Source organism: Patiria miniata, unplaced genomic scaffold (assembly GCF_015706575.1).
Source record: "Patiria miniata isolate m_02_andy unplaced genomic scaffold, ASM1570657v1 HiC_scaffold_5, whole genome shotgun sequence".
Lineage (NCBI taxonomy): Eukaryota > Metazoa > Echinodermata > Asteroidea > Valvatida > Asterinidae > Patiria > Patiria miniata.
The window spans coordinates 17619104-17642375 of NW_024037072.1; the positions used below are offsets into that span (position 1 = coordinate 17619104).

General features: G+C 41.2%; 1 protein-coding gene across 1 annotated transcript in view; it reads left to right on the top strand.

Annotated features, from left to right (window-relative positions):
• LOC119741145 (laminin subunit alpha-like) overlaps window positions 1-23272 on the top strand; it is a 62138-nt gene that overhangs the window by 19839 nt on the left and 19027 nt on the right. The window contains exons 13-30 of the mRNA XM_038216843.1: window positions 2512-2732; window positions 3762-3898; window positions 4479-4694; window positions 5514-5654; window positions 6029-6310; window positions 7283-7485; window positions 8311-8437; window positions 10058-10199; window positions 10977-11157; window positions 12524-12717; window positions 13581-13865; window positions 15076-15228; window positions 15956-16212; window positions 17683-18003; window positions 18654-18803; window positions 19586-19778; window positions 21014-21158; window positions 22133-22377. Of these exons, the coding sequence (XP_038072771.1) occupies window positions 2512-2732; window positions 3762-3898; window positions 4479-4694; window positions 5514-5654; window positions 6029-6310; window positions 7283-7485; window positions 8311-8437; window positions 10058-10199; window positions 10977-11157; window positions 12524-12717; window positions 13581-13865; window positions 15076-15228; window positions 15956-16212; window positions 17683-18003; window positions 18654-18803; window positions 19586-19778; window positions 21014-21158; window positions 22133-22377 (3593 nt within the window). The remainder of the gene's footprint in view (window positions 1-2511; window positions 2733-3761; window positions 3899-4478; window positions 4695-5513; window positions 5655-6028; window positions 6311-7282; window positions 7486-8310; window positions 8438-10057; window positions 10200-10976; window positions 11158-12523; window positions 12718-13580; window positions 13866-15075; window positions 15229-15955; window positions 16213-17682; window positions 18004-18653; window positions 18804-19585; window positions 19779-21013; window positions 21159-22132; window positions 22378-23272) is intronic.

The window sequence follows — 23272 nt, forward strand, 5'->3', positions numbered from 1 at the left end:
GTGATGGACTCGATGAACAGCGCAAACTGAACGACGCTGTTCCCTTTGCAGATGAAAATACCGGCCAGGTTCTCCTCTGTTACCCTGATAATCAGACTGATCACATAAGTCACTCCGATGAGGAGATCAGTGAATGTCAGCGCCTGAATAAAGACTCTCGTCCCTTCTTGCACATCGGTGTCCGGCGTCGCTCGTATGACAAAGAAACTGAACAGATTGCCGGTGATGGCCAGGACACCTGTGACTGCATCAGTTGCTGTAGTGAAAGCAGTGCCCGGATCAACCGTTCCATCCCACCACGAATTGTTCATTCTCAAGAACTGGGTTTTTAAAGACACTTCCAAGGGTTTTTTTTTTTAATGAAAACTCCGTACACCCTCTACTACTCAGAAATCAGAATTCTCTGCTATAGCTTTGTTTTTCCTCACGTTGCTTTGTCACTCAGCCATTTGCAAACCAATCTTGAACATGGTCACCGCAGAAATCCTAATAGTAAGCAGCTGATAACGTTCTCCGTGGAACTGCTGAAGTGAATTTGAAAATCGCTGCATTAAAACGTTAATTCTCAGGAATCCAAGTTGCCTTCACAAAAAAAATAAACGCTTAGTTGAAAGGAGTAATGCCCAACGGCCGTCTTAGCGATCAAAAGAACTGTGCAATTCAGAGTACACACTGCCCGTGTTTTTATTCCGATAAGCTTCAAATTATCTGCCCAGAGTCACTGGTTGTAAGTGACAGTTTAATTGCCTACCATGCTTTCCACGCAGAGTCACTGGCTGGATTGGTGATCATGTTCAGTGACAACAGCCTTTCATACCCGTCTGATTGAGCTGGGTCAATTAGACAGTCGGTTCACTTAGGCAGTATTTACAAGTACATCAGGCAGAAGTTGGCTTGCTTGATGATGATGTCAATAATCAGCTAGCCTATGAACAGCAATCAGGCAGACTGTGGTTATAAACAGAATAAACACTGGAAGTGATTGATGGCTTAGGTAATTACGTGTTTTCTGCTCATGGACATTGTTATTAGACAAAACCCATTGCACGTTTATTGGCTCTTGGCATGAAACTTGTGCTGTTTTGATCGTCTTCAAAAGGCCCCTGACCCCTGTCTTTACCCCTGACCCCTGTCTTTAGAATGCATGACAAAGCCCAATGCACGTTTATTGGCTCTTGGCATGAAACTTGTGCTGTTTTGATTGTCTTCAAAAGGCCCCTGACCCCTGTCTTTAGACTGCATGACAGTAAAAAAAGTGTACATTTAAAGCATAGTTGCATTTATGTACAGGGTGTCACAAAACAAAGTTTACCCGTTTTGAAATGTAAATTATCAGAAATGTACTGAACATCTATGAAAAAGGCAACTACAATGAACAAGGCCAGAATGTCCTCTATCCAATGGTATTATGTTCTTTATGTCATTGTCATGGATAACTGAGCAAACCGGGCCTCTATAAAAGAGGTCAAAATCACTGACTAAACCACTTTGACCAATGCTTATTATGTCCATAATTATTGAAAGAATCCCCCACAAATTGTTGAAATAACATCTTACAATATCGAAAAAACGTGCCTCTGTGCAAACTGTGAGTGAACCTCAACAACTAAGCCAGAAGCCCCTACCCCAAAAAAACAAAAGTGGAGTAGCTGAGTTGAGTTGAGACGGAGGTTTGAATGTTCCATGAGCAAGCTGCTAAAGGATTTTATAATTTATATAGAAGGCCTTGTTGATTGGTTATTGGTTACTTATTGGTTATATATACAGGGTGTCTCAAAATAAAGCCCGCTGCACACGATACATGTACGTGCTGAGCAAAAATTAATTCGCGGCCGTTTGCTCAGCACGTAGCTCACAACATATCCCCATGTGCGGTCAATTTTTGCTGAGTTTTCTGTCTCGCAAGGCCGTTAGGCCAATATCTAACCTATTTGATTTCTTTCGCCCCGGTGAGGCCAAAAGCTCACCGCGTGCGGTCAACGTGAGCTACGTGCTGAGCTAAAAAGATAAACTAGCCAATGTCTGTTTGAGGCACTCTGTGATTTGTAATCCGTTGGCCTTGATCTCTTCAGCATACTCTGGTATTTCCACAAGCACTGGGTACATCGGCGTCAATTGGAGGGGGACGGAGGGGGGGACCAATTCACACTTATTAAAGTGGGGGGGGGGGGGTCATATCGTTTGGTCCCCCCCCCCACTTTTTCGTTCCCGAATAAAAATTGTAGCCTACTTTAATTGATTCTATTATGAGCTCAGAAAAGCTGATTCAATGACTCCCAACTTATGTTTAAATTATGTTTAAAAGGTGATTTCTGCTAAAAAAAATTTGGTTGTAGTGCTCAGAGATCACACCACAGGGGGGGGGGGGAGTTGCTCGCCAGAGTGGGGCTGCCTCCCCCCCCCCCCCCATCGAATTTTGCATATTTTTAGAACAATGGCCAAGTAACACTCGCACCTAATCAACAGACTTAAAAGTCAGAAACTAATTTTTAATACCTTTTTTTTATGCAGGATTGGCACTAGTCAAGAGTCCCTTTGCCTTGCCAGTGTGTTTAGTCTGACTGCGTTCTACTTTGATGGTGCCAAGCCGTGTGATTGTAACCCCATGGGTAGTGCCTCATTGCAGTGTGAGCCGTACGGTGGGCAGTGCCAATGCAAGCCTGGCGTAGGGGGCCGGACGTGCGATATGTGCCTGCCGGAGTTTTACGCCTTCAGAAGCACGGGGTGTACACGTAAGTTAATGTTGGTTCTTACTCCGATGCAAATGGAAGTAATTCTCATGTCATTGTAGACCTAAAATTTGCTGCAGGTGTATTGAACTTCTTTGAAATTTGCATTTGCTTTCGTGCAAATTATGGAGCAGACAGTCTTTGGTCACACTCTGCATCTTTGTTTTTAAGGAGGGGGATTGATATAAAAAGTGAAGAATTGACGATGACTGGAAACAAATCATAGACAGAACAGACTGTTTTAACGTATTAATTCTTTCACACAGTTGTATTAAAATCAGGAAATGGTAGTTTTTCATTTCTTCTGAGTTTTTTTAGGAGAAATTCAATAATAGAAGTTTTCGGTTAATTTTCAGGCACAATTTTGGGGATTTTCAGGCATGAACACAAATGGACAGTCTGGAGGGGAAAATCGATTTTTTTTTTTTTATCCAAAACTGCATAAGTTTGATGAATGCAGCTTATTTGCTGGGTGTTTTTTCATCATTAAGCATCATTTACATTTCAGTATTTTTGAGACAGACAGTCTTTTTTTTCCAGTTTTTTTATCAATTTAATTAGATAACCCAATTCATAAGATGAATTTTACGTCGGGGTGATGTAAATTCAATATTCCGCCTTGTCCTTCACCGACATATTTTTGTTGTTATAAACACAGCACTATCAGTGTTGTCAAGACTGAGTATACGGTGTTTATAAAAAAAGGTGAACAAGGCATTTAATTTACATCACCCTGATGCAAAATTTTTATGAATAGTTCGTTGCGATGCTTGCTGTTGTGTCAGATTTGGACCAAGCGGCCGGCACCAGGGTGCTCGGTGGTCGGGTGATGGGATGTCTGCACTGGTGGGCAGGAGGTCATGGGTTCGAGTCCCACCCGAATGAGTTCTTTTCCTTACAATCACTTGGGACAACACTGAGTATGTGGTGTTTATAAAAACAATACATCAGTGAAGGGCAAAACACAATATCGAATTGAGATTACCAATTTGAAATTGAGTTTAGTGAAAACTTTCATTGTTTTCTTTTCAGCTTGCAACTGTTTTGGCGATAACAAAGTCTGTGACATGACCACGGGACTGTGTGATTGTCCTCCCAACACGGCCGGTCAGAGATGTGACCGGTGTGTCATCTTTGCCTGGGGATTGGACAGCACTAATGGATGCCAGGTACTTGTCAGAAATTGTAACTCACTGCCTATCATATTGATGTGTTTAATTCACCTAGAATGTGTCGAAAGAAGACAAGGCTGGTTCAGTTATTGGATTTCTTACTTTTTTTGTGTACAGAAATAATAACGTTGAACAAAGGATGTTTGTAATTTCAGCTCTCGGTTATGGGACAATGTCATTGGTGATTTATTTGATGGAATCGGTGAAATGAACAGGCGTCCAATTTTACATCCATTTTCAGTCTTTGTGTTTCCGTCACTCAGGCAAATTTTAATAATTAATTTTTTAGCAAAACATGTCATCTTTGGCAGAAGATTGGGGAGGCCGGTGCCGTTGCTGAAGTTGCCAGCAATTGGATTTTTTTCCTATTGTCACTTCTATGTTTTTTGTGTGATTCTTGGGGCTCACCAAAATCATCATGCAGCCTCAAAAAGTCTCCCCTTTTTTAGGCAACCACAATCCGACGATAAATTTCCAATCATTTTTTCTGAGTTTTTTTGTGCAGAAATTTCATCAAATATTTTATAATTTTTTTAGTCTCTGTAGTCGTTCATTGACACTGTTTTCACCCCACCAGCTGTGCAACTGTCACATGTTAGGCTCAATCAACCCCCAATGTGACCAGACCAACGGTCAGTGTACCTGTCAGCTGGGGGTAGGGGGCATGAGGTGTGACCAGTGTCTGGACGGCTACAAGGAACTGACCGCTAGCGGCTGCACCACCTGCCAGTGTGACCTGGCTGGTAGCCAGGGGACCACCTGTGATAAATCAACTGGCCAGTGCCCATGCAAGGTGATTTTGTATATCCTACCCCTCCCCCCCCCCTCCCCCTCACCCCACCCCTCATAAAAAGGTGGATTTTTTTATAATTAAACGAGGGCCCAAGAAAGGAGTAAAGCGGACTGTGTTGTAAATAGATGCTGTAGGCAATTTATCCCTTTCTCTACATGGGTTCGTGAAGTGTTAATTAGAAGGGAGAAAAAGTGGAAAGTTTTCTCTTCCCCCAATAAATTCATTAAATAAAAAAAATTAAATAAAAGGGAAATGTTGCTCCCCCCTTCCCACTTTTCTAGTTTGCAGTAGTTTGTGGCCAGTTGGCTGGCTTCTTGGCGCCCCAAAATTTGGTGAAGGATCGGACAGTATTTTGTGTTGGAGAGTTATAAATTTATAATAGTTTGTTTTCTGCTTCAAAAAACATTATTTTACAACAACTGTATTCATTCTCATGTTGTCTGAGAGCATACAAGAAAAAATTGACAAGCTGGCTTGGGTGATATTTGGTTTTTTTTAGCCATATTGCAAATACTTTTAGGCAAATTCACTGAAAGAGGCATAATTTATAAAAATTTCAAACATAAATAAAAATAGTAACTTGAAATACAGTGAAATCTCGATAAGCCAAACTCTGATAACTCAAAACAAATGTTAAGTCAAGCAAAGAATCCATTCCCTTCAGTAGTATAACAATGATATACAACCCTGCTTATCTCAAAACTCTGCTTAAGTCAAATTTTGAACCTGTTAATACCCTTCCCTTGAGGTTTGACTTATTGGGATTTCACTGTATGTCGGTAGTGGTTAAAGTTTACTTTTGTTTATTCATCCCACAAGGATTTAACGGAGGATTTGACATGCGATCGGTGCGTCGCAGGAGGCTTCTATAATTCACCTTTACACCGTACTGGATGTCTGGAGTGTGTCTGCATGGGAGTCACTGCAGTATGCGACAGCACACACAATAGGATCAGTCAGGTAAATTTTTGATGCGCTACTCTTGAATTAACTCTTTCAGTGCCTGCGAAATTTGAAAAGTTTAACCCTAAAGTGCCCAAGCATACAGGTAGTACCTGAATGAAAATGATATTATTAGAAAGAGCGAGAGCGCCCCCTTGTGATAACATGCTTACTCTACCTCGTACATGTACGAGGTTTGGCGATTTTAAGTACGAACATTACCTCGTACATGTACAAGGTTGGCACTGTCAAACTAACAAATATACCTCGTACATGTACGACTTTGGCACTGAAAGAGTTAACTTGAGCATTGTACGGTTTTATGGATTCAATCAGTTTATACAATGTAATACATTGTAGTAATGGTTAACTTGATTTTGTGCATTGTGTAGTACACCATACCAACAGATGCCAGTTTCCTTGCCAATTGGACCTTGGTTTCGGACCTCTCTACACAAGCCGTGTTCCCCACTTCGCCCACTGCAGCACCCATCAACGACACTGACCTGATCACCGTGACAGTCCAAGCTGGGCAGGACGCCTACTGGGTACTGCCCTCCCTGACTGGCAATCTTCTGGGTGTATATGGGAGTCGCCTTCGGTTCTCCTTGCAGTACTCGGCCCAGGGTCCCCCTGAGTCTGCTGTAGCCAAAGAGGCTAGGATTTATATCAAGGTACAAGCTTGGACAGACAAGATATGATGACGACTTTTTTAAAACCCAATATGTACACACCGGACTCATGCTCTGGTGTTTCAAAGGCAGCAGAATGTGGGTTCGAGCCGGGGTCTGGAGACTTAAGCAAGGCACTTTTGCTTTGTCCTTCAGATGGGGCGTGAAGCTGTAGGTCCCGTGTGTTGTGTAATGCAATGCACGTAAAAGAACCAAGTAACACGTATCGCCAAGAGAAGGGGTAAATTTGCCCCGGAGTTTCTGGCCTCCTGTTAAAACTCCCTTGCGGAGTATTTAGGAGGAGAACCAACCAAGTACCAAGTACACAAAAAAGACACAAGGATTTAAAATTGAACTTTACAGAATATAGGGGCTATGCATTCTTAGTTGAAATGTTGAGAGAATGGGGAAAAGTAGATTTGCTTAATAATACTGGGAGGAAGATTGTTGCATTCATCTTGTTCATGCCAATTTTTTTAAGGAATACTGAATAGCTTGTTAACCCTTGCTCTTTTTGTGGGATTTGCCATCAGAGTTCTTATCTCTGGTCAGCAGTAGTCCTGATATGGATGGATTAGGAAAACCTAAAGGAGCTAACTACAGGCTTGGTTTTGGTCTGGTTATTGCAAGCGAGTTTTACTGTAGCAGACGGTGGATGGCAGTGCAATTTTTTTTTTATAGATGCAGGGAAGTTAATTTTGGCAAATACTGAAGTAAATCAGAGGGTGTGATAGTTAAGCTGTGATGAAACTCCTTGCATAAGTCTGTATTGTACATGTGAAGAAAACACATGTCAGCTTGTATGTTTGTACCAAACTTAGTTCCCTGTGCTAAAAGGATTCAAGCTTTAACAAGGCAAACTCAAAGTGGTCGGGGTTATGTCGGCAAAGCAGGCTTTAGAATCTAAAGGAAATTTGACCCTCGATATCTGCATTAGAAGTGAAAGTAAGCAATCATTTTTTTGTCTCTCCACAGGGCCTTGGGAATACGTACGTGCACAGTCTGCGAACTGTGCCTTTGGATGATTTGCAAGCGTTTTCCATCCAGATTGCAGAGACCGAGTTTCTACATGAGGGCACCAGTGCACTTGTGAACCGGTCAGAGTTCGTGCAGACCCTGAGTGCTGTGGATGGGATTCTGGTATCGGCCTCGCTTACTGTCGTGACCCACCAGTCCAGGTAGGCTTGATTGTGGAACAGGCCCTGTACTGTCACTTACCTGTTGCTTTTAGTGTACAAATCCTCTGCTGTACCACAAAGTAATGTATCGTGTGGACAAAGTCCATAGACGATATGTGCACTTTGTGGTGCACCTGTGGCCGGGGGTAACTAAAATCAGCCATCGCCTCAAGACTGGTTATCTCACACTACTTTCCTTAAATAAATCATGTTTTGGTAATTGTACCTCATACATATTCATCTTCCTAATCAAGACCGGTAATCTCACACTACTTTCCTTAAATAAATCATGTTTTGTTAATTGTACCTCATACATATTCATCTTCCTAATCAAAAAGTGGCAAATTTCTGTGGGAAATCACTCCCACTGTATGCATATATAATAATTCATCTGTTGTGGAGGTTTAAGTAGGGTGCCTCGAGCAGCCTCATTTTCGATCGCTACCGTTACAAACTTGATGGTCTGGGAGCTGATCTCAATAAACACCTTTGTTTTTAAATAATGAAAGGTTTGCGGAAACACCATGTGCGAATAATTTCTCAACTAAGAGAATGGTTCTGAAAAGAACCAGAGGTATAAACTCGACGTTCCGGTCAGTATGCTCTGACCGTCTTCAGGAGATGCTCTGACCGTCTTCAGTCTCCTGAAGACGGTCAGAGCATACTGACCGGAATGTCGAGTTTATACCTCTGGTTCTTTTCAGAACCATTCTCTTAGTTGAGAAATTATTCGCACATGGTGTTTCCGCAAACCTTTCATTATTTAGTATCTCCACCATGCAAAGCCTCAAATCTTACTTAACTTTGTTTTTCATGTCATTACAGTATTGGTGAAGTGTCCTACTTTGAAGCAACGGGTCCAGAGTCTCCCCTGTACGACCCGTTGGCAATGAGGGCGCTCTCCGTAGAGCAGTGCAGCTGTGGGGATGGGTATACTGGCTATTCATGTGAGGTAAGAACAATACTTCAACTAGTCCCTGCTTTCGTAAGCAAGCAAACAAGCAAACAAGAAGTGCCATTTGTTGAATAGTAATAACAATTAAAAAAATTAGAATGGGCCTTATTCACAAGTCGGCCATGTTGAATTGAAAGTGAGGAAAAATCTTCATTTTTGGAACTTGCGAAGAGAAATGAAAGCAAGTACATTACTAAATCATTCAAGTCTGCTTCAATGAATAATCTTTAATTTGTAATTAAATATTCGCTAATGTTTTAAGCCAGATTAAAAAAAAATGAAAGTAAAATAAGGCTGCATAAATAGTGTGGCGCTATCGCATTCAACAGTTAACAATTTATGAAATACATTCAGGGAACACGACAAAAATGGCTGCCTCATGAAATCCTTGTAAGTGATTAAGACCTTCTCTTTTTTCTGATATATTTTGAAGGGAAAAAAAGCAGTTGGCAAAATTTAGTAGACGGAATTCCAAGTAATTGATCTTGTTCTTTCTCCTAAAAGTTTACGAAACAATTTGATAAAGAGCTCAGATCTGGTAGTAATTCAACAGCAAAGTTTCAGATATATGAAGTGTTAGGTACAATTCATCAGCGTTAAAAGGTTTAAAACTTTTGCAAACTGGCAGTGCTAATATTATTAGGTGTGACATCATCACAAAGTTGCGTTTTTGACTCACATCAATTATGAACCAGCATTTACCGAATTGGTTGTGTACAGTTTAACTTGTAAATTGATGTTGTCGGTGTTTTCATGAAGCAACAAAAAAGCTGGAAAATAGATAATTTTTGATTTTGAGTTTTGCTGGCCATTTTATTACACTTGACACAAAGAACAATTTGATCAAGTTTCAAAACGAACTTTTGTTTAAATTTTTAATTATCATAAACAAACATTTGACAAAAAGCTTGAACTCCTTGTTTCTTTTGTGTTTACGAAGTGACAAAAAGTCATGTCACTAGCAGGGCCAGAGGGATCATACATTGTCGGGATGGGGGTGGTGGACGCACGCTCGCGAACGATGTTGAAAAAGAACATTCGCGTGTCGTATGATGCATAAAAATAACAATTTCTCACAACTTTTTTATGTTTTCACAAAGAGACTACGGACTGTGTACGAAGTAATGGGAAAAAGTGGAGGCATCAGCGTATTTCTGTTTTCACGAAGTGTAACTGAGTTTTTTTTAATGAAGAGAGACTTTATTAATGAGTTTTTATTAATGAAGAGAGACTTAATTAATGAGTTTTTATTGATGAAGAGGGACTTTATTAATGAGTTTTATTAATGAAGACAGACTTTATTAATGAGTTTTATTAATGAAGAGAGACTTTTAACAAACAACTTTGCATTTAATAGCAAAGAATCAAAGCATGCGTTACTTGACAGTGTAAAAATGTCCCTAATCTGTATCTACAAACTTGTCCAAAATGTGTTTTGAAAACAGTATTACTTCAAATACGATTATCTCAGAAGGGATGACCCTTCTGCAGGATATAGAGGTTTTTGTCACTTCATGAAAACACTTTCAATATGCTGGGTGAACTTAATTGTCAGTGCTTTTTTATTCATTTAAATTTATTTCCATTCTAAGTTCTATACCTTTTTACCTGATTAAGGATTGTGCTGCTGGTTACCGTCGATTCAATGTGACCGGCCATCCGTTCTTTGGACAGTGCGTGGCGTGCAATTGTAATGGACACAGCGGGTCATGTGACCCTCTGACTGGCGAGTGTATGGAGTGTAGTCATAATACCATGGGTGAGACATTCATAATTCATGTAATTTCTTTGTGGGGGAATTATTTGTCTGTTTAAATCTATAAAGAGGTTGTGGAATGCTCGGACACATTTCCGTCATTTTTCGGGTATATGTAGCCTAAGGTGTGATGAAATAAAAACGACTATTGTGTCTGTCATGAAATGAGTACAAAAGGTACTTTTGAGAGCTGTTTTTCAGGTCCTGTTTCGACCTGAACGTGCAATTTGGGTAAAAGTCGTCGTTGCGGGCGGCAAACAAAACATAGTAAATCGTGACGTAATAAACAGGACTCCCGATGTAGCGTAGTATAAACGAGTCCTGTTTATTACGTCACAATTTTTCTCATTTTACGAAGAACTCGACTACTGTTGATTTCAATTATGCGCTCGCCGACCAACAAATAACTCGATGAACTTCAGTTTTATAAACATATAAACGCACATTACAAAAGAATGGGACTTTGTCATTATGATATATATGGGTCTACTCTACAATAAAAAAATATAAAAAACAAAACGACTTTCAGCATTCCACAACCTCTTTAAAATAGTTTAAATGTCTGGATATTACACTGCAATATTTAACAGCTTATGAGAAAGGCAGTTAAGTTTGCCAATTCTTGCAGTGTTCTATTAAGTTTTTCGTTATGATGGGGCAGCATAATGGTAAAGGGTTTGAAAAATTTGACTTTAAATTTAAACAAAAGAAACTCAATTTGGACAAATTCACTCCTTAGTTACTTCTCATGGCATTTTTTTTTTCCACACCGTTTCACAGGTTTTAACTGTGAGAGTTGTGCTGATGGTTTCTATGGCGATGCTACCAATGGTACAGCCAATGACTGTTCCATGTGTCCTTGCAGCCCACCCCAGGCTCAGACTACCTCGTGCTCAGTGATTAATGGCAATGTCACATGCTCAGCATGCAACCCTGGTCATCTAGGACCACTGTGTAACAAGTAAGAATCATCATTTCCTCTAAGATAGATTTCATTCACTTAGTCGGTTTCCCTGTGTGATTCATGTGAAAATTTGTAACAAAAAAGCTGTATCCTCTCCGAGTGATCCCCGTTTGCTATTTCCCAGGTCTGTATCATGACTTTGGGTGTGATCCCTGGCTGTGTGGCATACTGGTTTATGGCTTCTGAATAGCATCCCTTGGACAAAGATATTGACTAATTGAGGAGCCACCAACACAGGGCTGGATAGCTCAGTTGGTAGAGCACCGGAACGGTTATCCGGAGGTTGCAGGTTCAAACCCCGCTCTAGTCAATTGTTTGCTCAACTTTTCAATTGTTTTAATTCACCTTATCAGTTTCCCTGTGTGGTACATTTAAATATTTGAGATATGATCTGACTGTTATTGACTAGCCTGTGTAAAAGGCGTGGCAGGGGTAGCTAAGAGGATTGAATTTTTGACTGTCTGTGACTGTTCAAACAGCAGGAGGGTAAAGGCCTTTGGTCTCTGTGTTGGTTTGAACACCTCAACCACCCTCTTTCGAAAATTTGGATCAGCCACTATTTGTTAATTAATACCAATATGGTCATTAGTGTGGGGAAATGGATTATGAATATACATGTAGTACCTTTAAACTGAGATCTAAACTGCTGCTTTAAGGCAATTGTTTACAGCGCGCACATCACCTCGGGTGCGGTAGTCGCCTTCCGCCAAACAAGAACTAGTTCTGGATCATCCTATGTTTGTAACCCTTATCTGATGTATAATTCATCTTTTGGTGATAACCCTATGTGAATTGAGTTAAGACAACAATTTTGTTAGAAGACTTAGTTGAAATCAAGGGATAATGCAGATTTACTCGCATGGAAATGGCCCATGGTAAATAAGTTGTTAAGTAATACGGCCTCTTTCAGCGTCCCTAGAATGGCGTGAGGAAAAGGGCTCACGACCACTAGCTCAGAGACATTCCTCCATGATCACATACATGTAGTACAGCCAGGGTCCTGTTTTACTGAAGGCTCAAGCCTAGTGTTGGGGGTTTTCTTTTCGTAGTCAACAAACAATAAAACCGAGACAGCAAGTTACAACCAAGAGTTGGCGTGTTATATTTTTTGGACAAGGCCTACTGCTCCCTGACCCGGGATTCACATCCCACACCGTTGATTCAGCGCAAGCTGACAACACCAAGTTGTCCCCCATCGTGGGATTTACTACATTAGGATTGTCAATATCTGCTGGCAAGGCCTGTCCATGATTGTACATGTAAAGAGATATAAAGGTCACTTGAATGTCATTGCCCCTATCTGCGATTAACTCCGATGACCTGTGTTAACTTTACCACATCTCTGGTTGCGTCCTTTGAACAGCTGTGATGCTTTCCACTTTGGTCAGCCGAATCTTCCGAATGGCTTCTGCATGCCTTGTTTCTGTAATGGCAACACGGAGGAGTGCAACACAGCCACTGGCCAGTGTTTGGCCTGTGGGTCACGAACGACGGGGTTCAACTGCGAGAGGTGTCAGGATTTCACCTTTGGAAATGCCTCTGTGCGCAACTGCCAAGGTTTGTGAAAATTATACGGTGATTTTGACAATTGACTTGCCTTGTGTCTGCAGCAGTTAATCAAAAACAGTTTTTTGCTAGATATTGATCAGTTGATATGATGAGATCTTTATCCTCAAACTGAGTCCAAGAGGTACTTCTGCTTCCATGCACATATACGGTTTGTAAGTGACTGCATCACACACACGTGCATGTACCACTAAGCGCCCGTTGGCTAAACACGCCACTTTGTACTACTTCTGGTTCTGATGGTTCTAATGGTACTCGTTGTGCAGTGGCACATGATTAAGTTGAAATGACTTCATATACCAACCAGGATGGATAAATCCATTGACCACAAGTTGAAGCCATTTACTGAGATGGCACATGTGGATTTTGGCAAGTCCTGAATTGGCCTTGTGTAAACCTGGCAGACTTTGAGGGAGCCTAAAACCACTTCGGTGTTGTCTAACTGACGTCAGAAATTGGAATATCTAGTAATCCAAAGAAGTACCCGAGATACTTCAAAAGGCCATGCATTAACATCTTGGACATAGAGAATTTATTGTTACAATGATAACGTTTATCTAAAAATTCTAAATTGAATAAGCAATCTCAAATTAACCTTGATTAGGCACTAACCAACTTTAATCAATTGTTCATTACTAGCAGTTCACTTCTACGTGTGTGACTTCTGCAAATCGAAAATTGAATTTGAATGTGGGTAATCTAAGGGTCGTTTCCTGAAGGTAAATCCGCGAGGCCGTGGCAAGTGTTCTTACCACAAATTTGAAATTGAACCTTTTTTTTCTTCAAGATGTCAGGAAATGTGAACCGTCCCATGAAGAAATTTACATTATTTTCTCCTGTTTTTTCCCTTTCAGATTGCAACTGTGACTCTGCGGGTTCCACTAGCGACCCCTGCCACCACTCCACAGGCCAGTGCCCCTGCCTCCCCGGTGTCGGTAATCGACGCTGCGACGTCTGCCTGCCCAACTTCTACAACTTCTCATCCGAGGGCTGCCAGGCATGCCAATGCAATGAGTTTGGCTCGAGCAGCCTGCAGTGTGGTGAGGATGGGGTCTGCTCCTGCCAGGGTAATGTTGTTGGGGAGAAATGTGACCAGTGCCAGCTGGGTTATTTTGGGTTGCCTCAGCAGCCATGCACAGGTAAGCTGAACTCCATACATATCGTTTGTGTTTTCAGGAAGTGAAAAAAACTTGGAAAATCGATAATTTTTCAATGTTGAGTTTTGCTGGCCATTTTGTTGCACTTGACAACAAGAACAATTTCACCAAGTTTCAAAGCGAAATATTGTTTACTTTTGTAATTATCATAAACAAACATTTGACAAAAAGCCTGAACTCTGTGTTTATTTGTTTTCACGAAGTGACAAAAACTCACCTCGTAAGCAGGGCAAGAGGTGTGTTATCTGCACGTGTTAAGATGGGAGCGGACGCGCGCCCCCGAACGATGTTGATCAAGAACAGATGCACACACTCTGCACGTGATAATGTAGCAATTCTCGCAACATTGTATGTTTTCAGGAAGTGATAAAGAGTGTGTAGAAGGAAATGGCAAAAATAATAGTGGCCTCTGCATGTTGCTGTTTTCACGAAGTGTAAACTATTTTTATTAATGAATCACTGTTTAATTAAGAGAGACTTTTAACAAACAACTTTGAATAAGCAAAGAACAAAGCCTACATAACTTGACAATGCCAAAATTACCAAAATCTATAACAACAAACTTGTCGAACATGTGTTTTGAAAAAAAGGATCAACAATCCAAATGCGATTATCTCGGGATCACCTTTTTTGCAGGATATTGAGTTTTTTGTCACTTTGTGAAAACACCATCGATATGTACAATTGTAGTGTGACATATCAGTAGTAAAAGTGAACTGATATATGATCAAACCAACACATTCTTTTTAAACATGCAAAACCTCGGCTAATTTCATGGCAAAATCAGAAAAAAAGTGTTTAGTGCATTTCGTGGGTTAGCATGGAATTTGCACTTGCAGCATAATGTGCATCCTGTACGTAAGGATTCTGTGCTTACAGGATTAGCGCAGAATTTATTTGCTAGTGCTATTTGGAAAGGAATGGTGACCCTTAGTTCAGAATTCTGCGGTTGAAATTTGGACCAGGACTTAAAAGCAATAAATTGCAACAACTTTTTGTAAGATGGAATATGTGTCGGGATGATATAGATTCAATATTGGGTTTTGCCCTTCACTGACATATTTTTATAAATGTGAGCAATGCTCTTGAAACAAAACACACGCAGAATGGTCAATTCCTTATTTAAATGTAAACGTTTCAATTATGTTACTCTATAATAACCATTATGTACACTCGATTTCACAATTCACAGCCTGTGATTGCGATGTCATCGGCTCAGAGGGCGGGGCCCTAGCCTTTTGTGATGTCATCACTGGTCAGTGTCCGTGTAAAGTGGGCGTGGGCCCACGTCGTTGTGACCAGTGTCTGCCGACGTACGTCAACTTCACTGACACAGGATGCAGCAGTAAGTACTCCATGTAGAACCTTACCCACTTAACACATGTGCTACATTGTATTACATTGTATTTATTCCCTGGTGAATCCACAAAGTAATGTGGTGCTGGGTTAGGATGGGGCAGGGCAGGGCTCCTTAGGGCGGTACATGGACTAACAGGTTTATTGGACCTTAACCTTTTTTGAGAATTTCCTGAGTTTCTTAACCATCTACAGATTTTGAAAAATTACTTTGAAAACCAGGAACCCTTTCATAAAACTTATTATTGCTTGTGATAGGCATGATGATATGAACTGGCTATTAGGCCAACAAAAAAAATAAGTTGGTTTCTGGTCAGCGCGCGCGTCGATTTTAATCGTGCGCGTCGATCTTTTTTTTTTCCAAAATGTTCCGCGGTAGCTCCAACAGCGCCCTCTATTTCCGCACCTCCTCAATTTGTTTAACCAAAGAGCACTAAGGAATGGGAAATTGCACCAAGGCAAATGATCGAAAGCACCAAGGCAAATTATGGAGGACACTAATGTACATGAGGACACCAAAAAAGCAAAATAGTACCCCACCTTGTCTGTACAATTCAAGCTTGAAGGAAAAAAAAAAAAGCAAAAAAAAAAAAAAAAAAGCCGCGTTGCCGCGTCAATTCCAGAACTTTGGTCTGACCAGAGACCGAATATATTTTTTTTTGGGCCTTAGGTATATTAAACTTAAAACGTAAATCTACCACCTTTTTTATGGTCAGGATGTGATCAGTGCGTGGACACACTCCAGAACTCCACTGTGGACCTCAGTGCCCTCTGGACGCTCCTGTGGGAACAGGCAAGCCTCCTGAATGACCTCCAACAGCGGGACTCGGAGCTGGTGGTCCTACGACCCCAGGTCACTCAGACCGTGACCCAGCTCAACGCCACCCTGGCCAGCTTTGCCGGGCTGAGGGGTCAGATCCAAGGCATCGATGAGCAAGAGTTTGTGGCAAAGGTGGACGGCCTTGTCCTGATGGTGAGTTGTGTAAATTTTCCAACCAAAACAGAGTTGAAGAGTGGAATCTTTATTAAACTCTCCTGTGAAATTCTTGCATCCGGTTTTATTTGTCGATCATTACAGCTTTGGTAACAGAGAAGTTTTGCATCCGAACAGATATGTGTACGCATAGTTATCTGTGCCTGTTTTTATCGAGCATTCCGTTGTTTTGCATTGTGTTGGCATAGGCATATAATAGTTATGAGAACTGTTTACCAAAATGGCAGCATCGAAGACAAAGATAAAAGGCACATTCATCATCCTCTATTAAATCAAATCATATATGATTAAATAATCTAGCACATATGAGGATGGAAATTGATGGGTGGCGAGCAATATATCCTTGCAGTGTACACGCATTGCCGATAGCCAGTTGGGTACATTTGACGTCCCAAGACCACAGGCAAACCGATGACCCATCTGACGTGCTAACTGTATCCGTTCATTTGCGAAACCTCTCTATTGTACCCAAAAAAAACAGGATCACTTTGGGATGCACTGTTAACCCTAACCTTCCAAGGAATTTTGGCTAGAAACCCTGCCGAATGCACCAACATGCAACACCTATCTAAAATAATGACAAGCCTGCCCAGTGCAGATAGATCACTCAGGCCAAAAGTCTCAAGGCCAAACTGCCTCAGAGTCTTTGGTCATCCAACACAGCAGGATACAACAGAGGCATTGTTCAGTGGGACTAGCTTTCATTGTTTCAGAACTGGCCATTAATGCACAGGTGATATATGGTAGCTGAATGCATCAAAGTGCACCAGACTTTTCCACCTGATGCACTGTGTTGCGTCTGGCAGGGTTAGGTTAACTAACCTATTGTTTGTGAGACAAACAAAACTGAACGTACGAAATTCCATGTGGTTGTCTAATGGGCGTGGCTAACTCGCAGACGGCAATAGCTCACTTGATATCTAGGAGCTAAATTGTGGTTGTTAGTTCCCTACTACTACTCACCAGTTGTGAGCTCAGGTTTAAGGCCAAAAAAAAAAAGTCTCCGGTTTCTGGTATGCGCGCGCGTCGCCGTAGCCATGAGCGTCAGCAAAATGAAAAAGTTTTTTTTTCAATGAAAGATGATGTCTCAAAACCGCCAAACTCACTGGTTTGACTGGAATCCTGCTGCTGCACAATTTTAACGTATATTTAGATGGGGTTATGGTCGAGAATAAGCTTTATGTGGCCTATCTGGACTCTCATATATTTGCACTAAGTTTAGTCGGGCACCATTTGCAGTCATCAGCCGACATTTGAAGCAAGAATATCAGGTAAGCCGCGTCACCGCACCACTTTTTGGGCAAGCTCCATACCAGAAACCGGAGACTTTGCATCCGGAATAGCCACTTTTACTTCCCTGAGGCTTTGGAACATTGAGAGAAGTGCATTGAGCTCACAGAATATATAAGGTGTAATAAATAAGTTTTACTATATTTGGATACAAAACAGGTGGGCCAAGCCATGGAGGACTCACAGATGCTCCTCAACAATGCCACTATCCAGCTGGAGCGCGTCCAAGCTCTGCAAGCCCAGGCCGAGTCTGTCCTGGAGGGAGTCCGTCAGGCCAACCAAACGGCTCGAAGTCATGTAGGTACCTTGGGTGTGTGGAACACCTCGGCCACCTTGCTGCCTGCCATGGCCCAGGGCAAGCTGGATGGGTTGACGGTGGTGTCCTTTGATGAACAGGAGAGGCTGATCAGGGCGGAGCTGATGAGAAGCCAGAACGCATCACGAGATGCTGAGGCATTGCTGACCACGATCACATCACAGGTAGGCATTGCTTCATTTTCATTTCAGCTTTTGCCGGTCACATCATTTCATAACTGTTGAACCGGCAAAACTTGGTAAATAAAATGTACATCTTCCCAACTCAAAATTTCACACATGTCTGTGTACACAGCCGTACATACGTGTACTTGTGGGGAAGACCTTGTTTCCCTTCTTTTGTTTTCCTTTGTTACTATTGAAATCTCGAACTCCATAGTGTTTCCCTTATGGGGCAGATAGATTTCTAAAGACTTCCTTATGGGTCTGTTGTTCTATTGTGTTTTCTACCCCATGAGGAACCATGAACATGTACAGTTTGCACTGCCTGCGTATAAGTGACCATGATTGCATCACATGTATATATGCACTGTTTTATTTTCATGATGGATTTTGACCTTCTCCAATGTATTTTTACTTCGTTGAAGTCCAAGTACATTAAACAAATTGAAGTTCATTTATGTTGTTGGAGTTAGGGTACTTAAAACTTTCAATCATTTGCCATATTGTCAGTGCAAATGCTACAGAGTACCTATATTACAAATAGGAAACCCTATTGTTTCTACAAAAACCTTGTTCGTAGAGCTGAAGGTAGCTCAACTCAATACAAGTTTTTTTTTTAAAGTTTCTCTGAAATGATTGATTCTTTTTTGCAGTCATCAGCCAGCAATGACTTAAGTGCCACTGTTACCTCAGCAGAGTCAGAGTTCCTAGCCACTATGCAGATAGTGACTGACACCCACACATTATTAGACGATATCGAAGATACGCTCCGACAAATTGGGTCCGTCATTAATCAAACCGAGGTGAGATTTCTTGACATAGTTGTTTGATTTCTCTGTCTTGCTCATGGCACATTCAAACTCAAACCACCTATCATCAACATGCTTGTCACTGTAACATACAATGGATTTAAAATCACACAAGTTAGCAATTCAAGTACATGTTATCGTAATGTAGAATGTAAAAATCAATATAGGTTAAAAATAATAATAATAAACAATTCTTATATAGCGCAATATACATACGAAATGTCTCTATGCGCTTCTGAAAGCATTAAAAAAGTGTGTCTTAAGTTGTGAATTTTCCAAGGTCAGGCTGATCTTTATTTGGTGAAGTAATTTATTCCATTCTTCTGGTGCTGCATAATGAAATGTCCGTTGGCCATAAAATTTGGTATGAACTTGGTTTGGTTAGTGTATCAAAAAGCTTATATTTTGCAATTTTAATTCATACAAAGAATGACTTCAAATGTCTCTTTAGTTTGTCATTCCCTACAACCAAAGCAACTATCAGATGATGCATTCACAGCCAGTCATAGGTGGCAGAAGTGGGATCAAGGGGACATTTGCTTCCCAACTTCTTGAAAATGTTTTCTTCGCTCGCCTACTTTTTCGTTACCCCACTTCAGAAATGTATGTCTTGTGCCCCTCCACTTTCAGAAATGCTCAGCCGCCATAGTTACTATACCAGTGGTGCAAATTTCATTTTTTGTTTACCAATTTGTCAATAGTTTGTTGTTGGTATGCCAAGTTTTGTTGCCAGCAACTTTCTATCTCTAATTGTTCCCCATACACTATCTACACAGACTCAGTTGAATTATTCCAGCCTGCTGCTATCGCAATCCCAGTCAATTCTTCAGCAAATTGAAACCACGCTTACGCTCAGTAGAGCCGACATCTCTGATGGAAACCAAGCCTTTGCAGATACAGACATCATCAGACGGGGAGCTGCTGATGGTGCAAGTGGGGTGCCAGTGGACCCCAGCATTGATCAAAAAGGTTAGAGGTGGATATTTTATAAAAAATGGTTTTATTGCTTGTGGCCCTTTGACAGAAACAAACAGCAATCATTGTTCAGCAAGGTTAACGATTCAACATCAGAGACATGCAATCAACTTAGCTTGTTGATTATCAATCACTGGTAGGCTAGGGTTTTCCCCAAAAATATTGGCTTCATCTCCATTTTCTGCTTAATCCTGGCACAATAGAAAATTTGGAATTCTGAATCGCTTGCCTTAGTTAGATTAAGTTATGAACTAAAACAATATACATGTGATAATCCATCTGATAAATTTGCTTATTACCACTTTGATATCTCAGCTCTATGAAAACACTCTCAACTTGGGCTGCATATAATGGGATTTGATGTTCTTGAAACCAAACAGGTACCTAAAATCGTCCCTGTTTTGACGAAGTGACGCATCCGTCCAAAACTGAGATTTTCTGAAATCTGATATTTTTGGATATTCTAGCATTTTATGATTTCTTCTACACGATTACCAAATTTTGAGACACAACATTCAATCGTTTGTTAATTACGCTAATTACACAAAGTTTTGAAAGTGCTACACACTAAGTTTTTCATTTTGACGAAGTGCCGAATCTCTATTTGTCACTTAGTCTCATTGATTTTACACGTGTTCTATATTTAGAAATATGAAGCCTCCATGATTTGCGTTTTGACGAAGTGACACATCTGCATTCTAAAATGTATACATTGTATATATGCGCACGCTGTGTACAAACATATGCCTCGTTTTTGTGAAGAAGTAGATTTTCTGTTTTGACGAAGTGACGGGATATCTTTAGTAATTAATATCTTCTGATTAAACACGATTTTATGAACAGAGAGAATTGTTTTTGGCTATTTAACTCCTGGGCTGTTGTCTCAGTTATATATTTTTCAAATCTGGGGGAGAAATGTACACAAAAATGCAAAATTGAAAAATCCACCAACTTCAAACACAATTTTCTCAAAACTAGGTTTTGCATCTGTGTGCACAGATGCGTCACTTTGTCAAAACGGTGACGAAATTAGCCAGAATCCCCCCTTCCCCTGTCAGGCATTTCAAATGTCCTGGCGCTGATGCTGAAAACAAACCAATCGTTGGGAAAACCTCTAATAAATTATGTTCTTTAAGAAACTGCAGAAAGAAGAAGAATCTTCAGATTAGAATCAAATGCTCCTGGGTATAAGAAGTCTTACATGCCCTGCCTTCTTGTTTTTTTTAAAGGTCAGAATGGTTGGATCAGTGCCCACTCCGCTGCTCGGACCTCAGACATGGTGGTAGCCAACCTGCAGCCTGTCATTGAGACTGACGTCCTGAATGCTGAGAGTCACGTCCTCACTCTCACCTCGGCAGCACAGGAATCAAGCAGGTATGTCATTATAACAGTGTGTGCACTAGGCACAGCAGGCACTGTGCCTGGGGCCTGAAGAAAAGTCGCAGGGCAACAAACAAATTGTGGGCCTGCAAAGAATTTGAGGGCCTACAAAAAACACACACAGGTTCCACTAACAAATTGTGGGCCTGCAAAGAACTTGAGAGCCCTACCAAAAACACACACAGGCCCCACTAACAAATTGTGGGCTGCAAAGAATGTGAGAGCCTACCAAAAACACACACAGGCAAACAAATTGTGGGCCTGCAAAGAATGTGAGGGCCTACAAAAAACACACACAGGCTCCAATATAGTGTGCCATCAAAACCAAAACCAAAAGAGAAACTCCAGCTAGCCTCCTTTACATCTAAAGCACATTGTAGCCGTCTTTTTGTTTTTGGTGTAGAAATGGGACGAGTTTCATAAAAGTCTGACGCGTGGAGCCAACGATGAGTTGAATCTGTCCCTTGTTGGATAGCTGGCAAACTGTGGTAGGCTGTCGCTGCAAAAACAAAACAATAATTAGTAAATTGTAATGCTTGTATAGTGCTTTCCATTGTATCAACAATGTCAAAGCGCTTTACAATTATTCCCCCGTTTATCAGGCCACGAGACCATGCGGCAGCCAATATCAGCACACATTCAGTCCTCTACCCTCATAGGTACCCATTCATACTGCTGGGTGGAGAACTGCTGGACGCAATTGTTGTTAATTGTCTTGCCCAAGGGCACAAACACCATGTTCCTGGCAGGGTTCGAACCCACTTACCATTGTATGTGGGTTTGAACCCACGTATCATTGTACATGCGACAAACGCCGTAATCACTGGAGCATGGCATTCTTCTCAAGTATATATGTCACACTGCCATCCAAAACACTGAAGAATCAAAAGAAACTGCTGAAAACTAAATGAAAATCAAAGCAATTTGAACTTATTTAAATTACTCCTTTGTAATTCCCCTACTTGAAGATTGTTTGAAGGAGCCCAAACCCCCGGCCAGGAAGCCGTGGACGTGGTCAAGCGCTACCAAGAAGTGGTCTCCTCCTTCGCAGCTGCCGATCTGATGTCCAGGGCAGCCAACGCCAGTGTCCACACCACGCAGCAGACCGTGGCTGACCGCACCCTAGCTGCTCTGCAAGAAGATGCCCGAAGGTCCAAGGAAGATAGCTTGACACTGCAGAATACGATCAACCAGAGGAACACTGACATAGCAGGTATTATTTTGTGATTTTTTATAACATTTTGATTTTCATACAGGCTGTTCATAAAGTTAGCATTTAATTTCTGTAGAGTGAACTTGGTAGCTGCTTAAAATTTCTTAATGGGTGTGTGCAGAGATGCCAACATTTACGATTTAGGTGTAATTTATTCAACCCCATTACGACTGCACAATCCTTATGTGATTTTCTACGATTTTCCAAGATTTTACGTGAATAAAATTATGTGTGCACAGTTTGTAGTACATGTAGTATCTTGACTCCTGTTTTTGCATAGCGCGTATTAATAAAATGGGAATTTGGTATCAGACTATTGGGTGTGCGACGTTTAGCGCGTAAAAGAGCGCTGACATCTAGTGTGTGCACAAAAATGATATCCCTGAAGGTAAAAGAGCCCAAATGGGCGTTATAAAAAATAGTCTGGTTTCCCAAGTGTGCACATAGGCAATACGTGGAAGTAGGTTGGAAACCAGTCACCGACAGTAAAACCAAATCGCCCCAACGTTATGCGCGGGGCGGTGAATTGAATCGCGAGCTCTACGGTGCAATTCACGGACATTGCAACGCGCGCATTTTCTGTGGCAATTGAACGTTATAGTATTTTTTCGTTTGCCGATTGAAGAACGAACAACGATGGCTTCATTTCACTAGAAGTTTAAAGATAAGTACAACAAAAAGTGGGACTTTGTTGTGAAATCTACTGTGGGGAAAAAAATGCCTTCTGCAACATTTGTCGCTGTGACATTTTTCGATTTTTCAACTGGTTTCATGTTATGTAGGGAATTTCTTGTTTTCAGCAGCTGCTGATGGAAATTACGCTTTTTCAATTTTGAATATTGGCATCTGTGTGTGTGTGTGGGGGGGGGGGGGGGTTGGGGAGAAAGTACACACA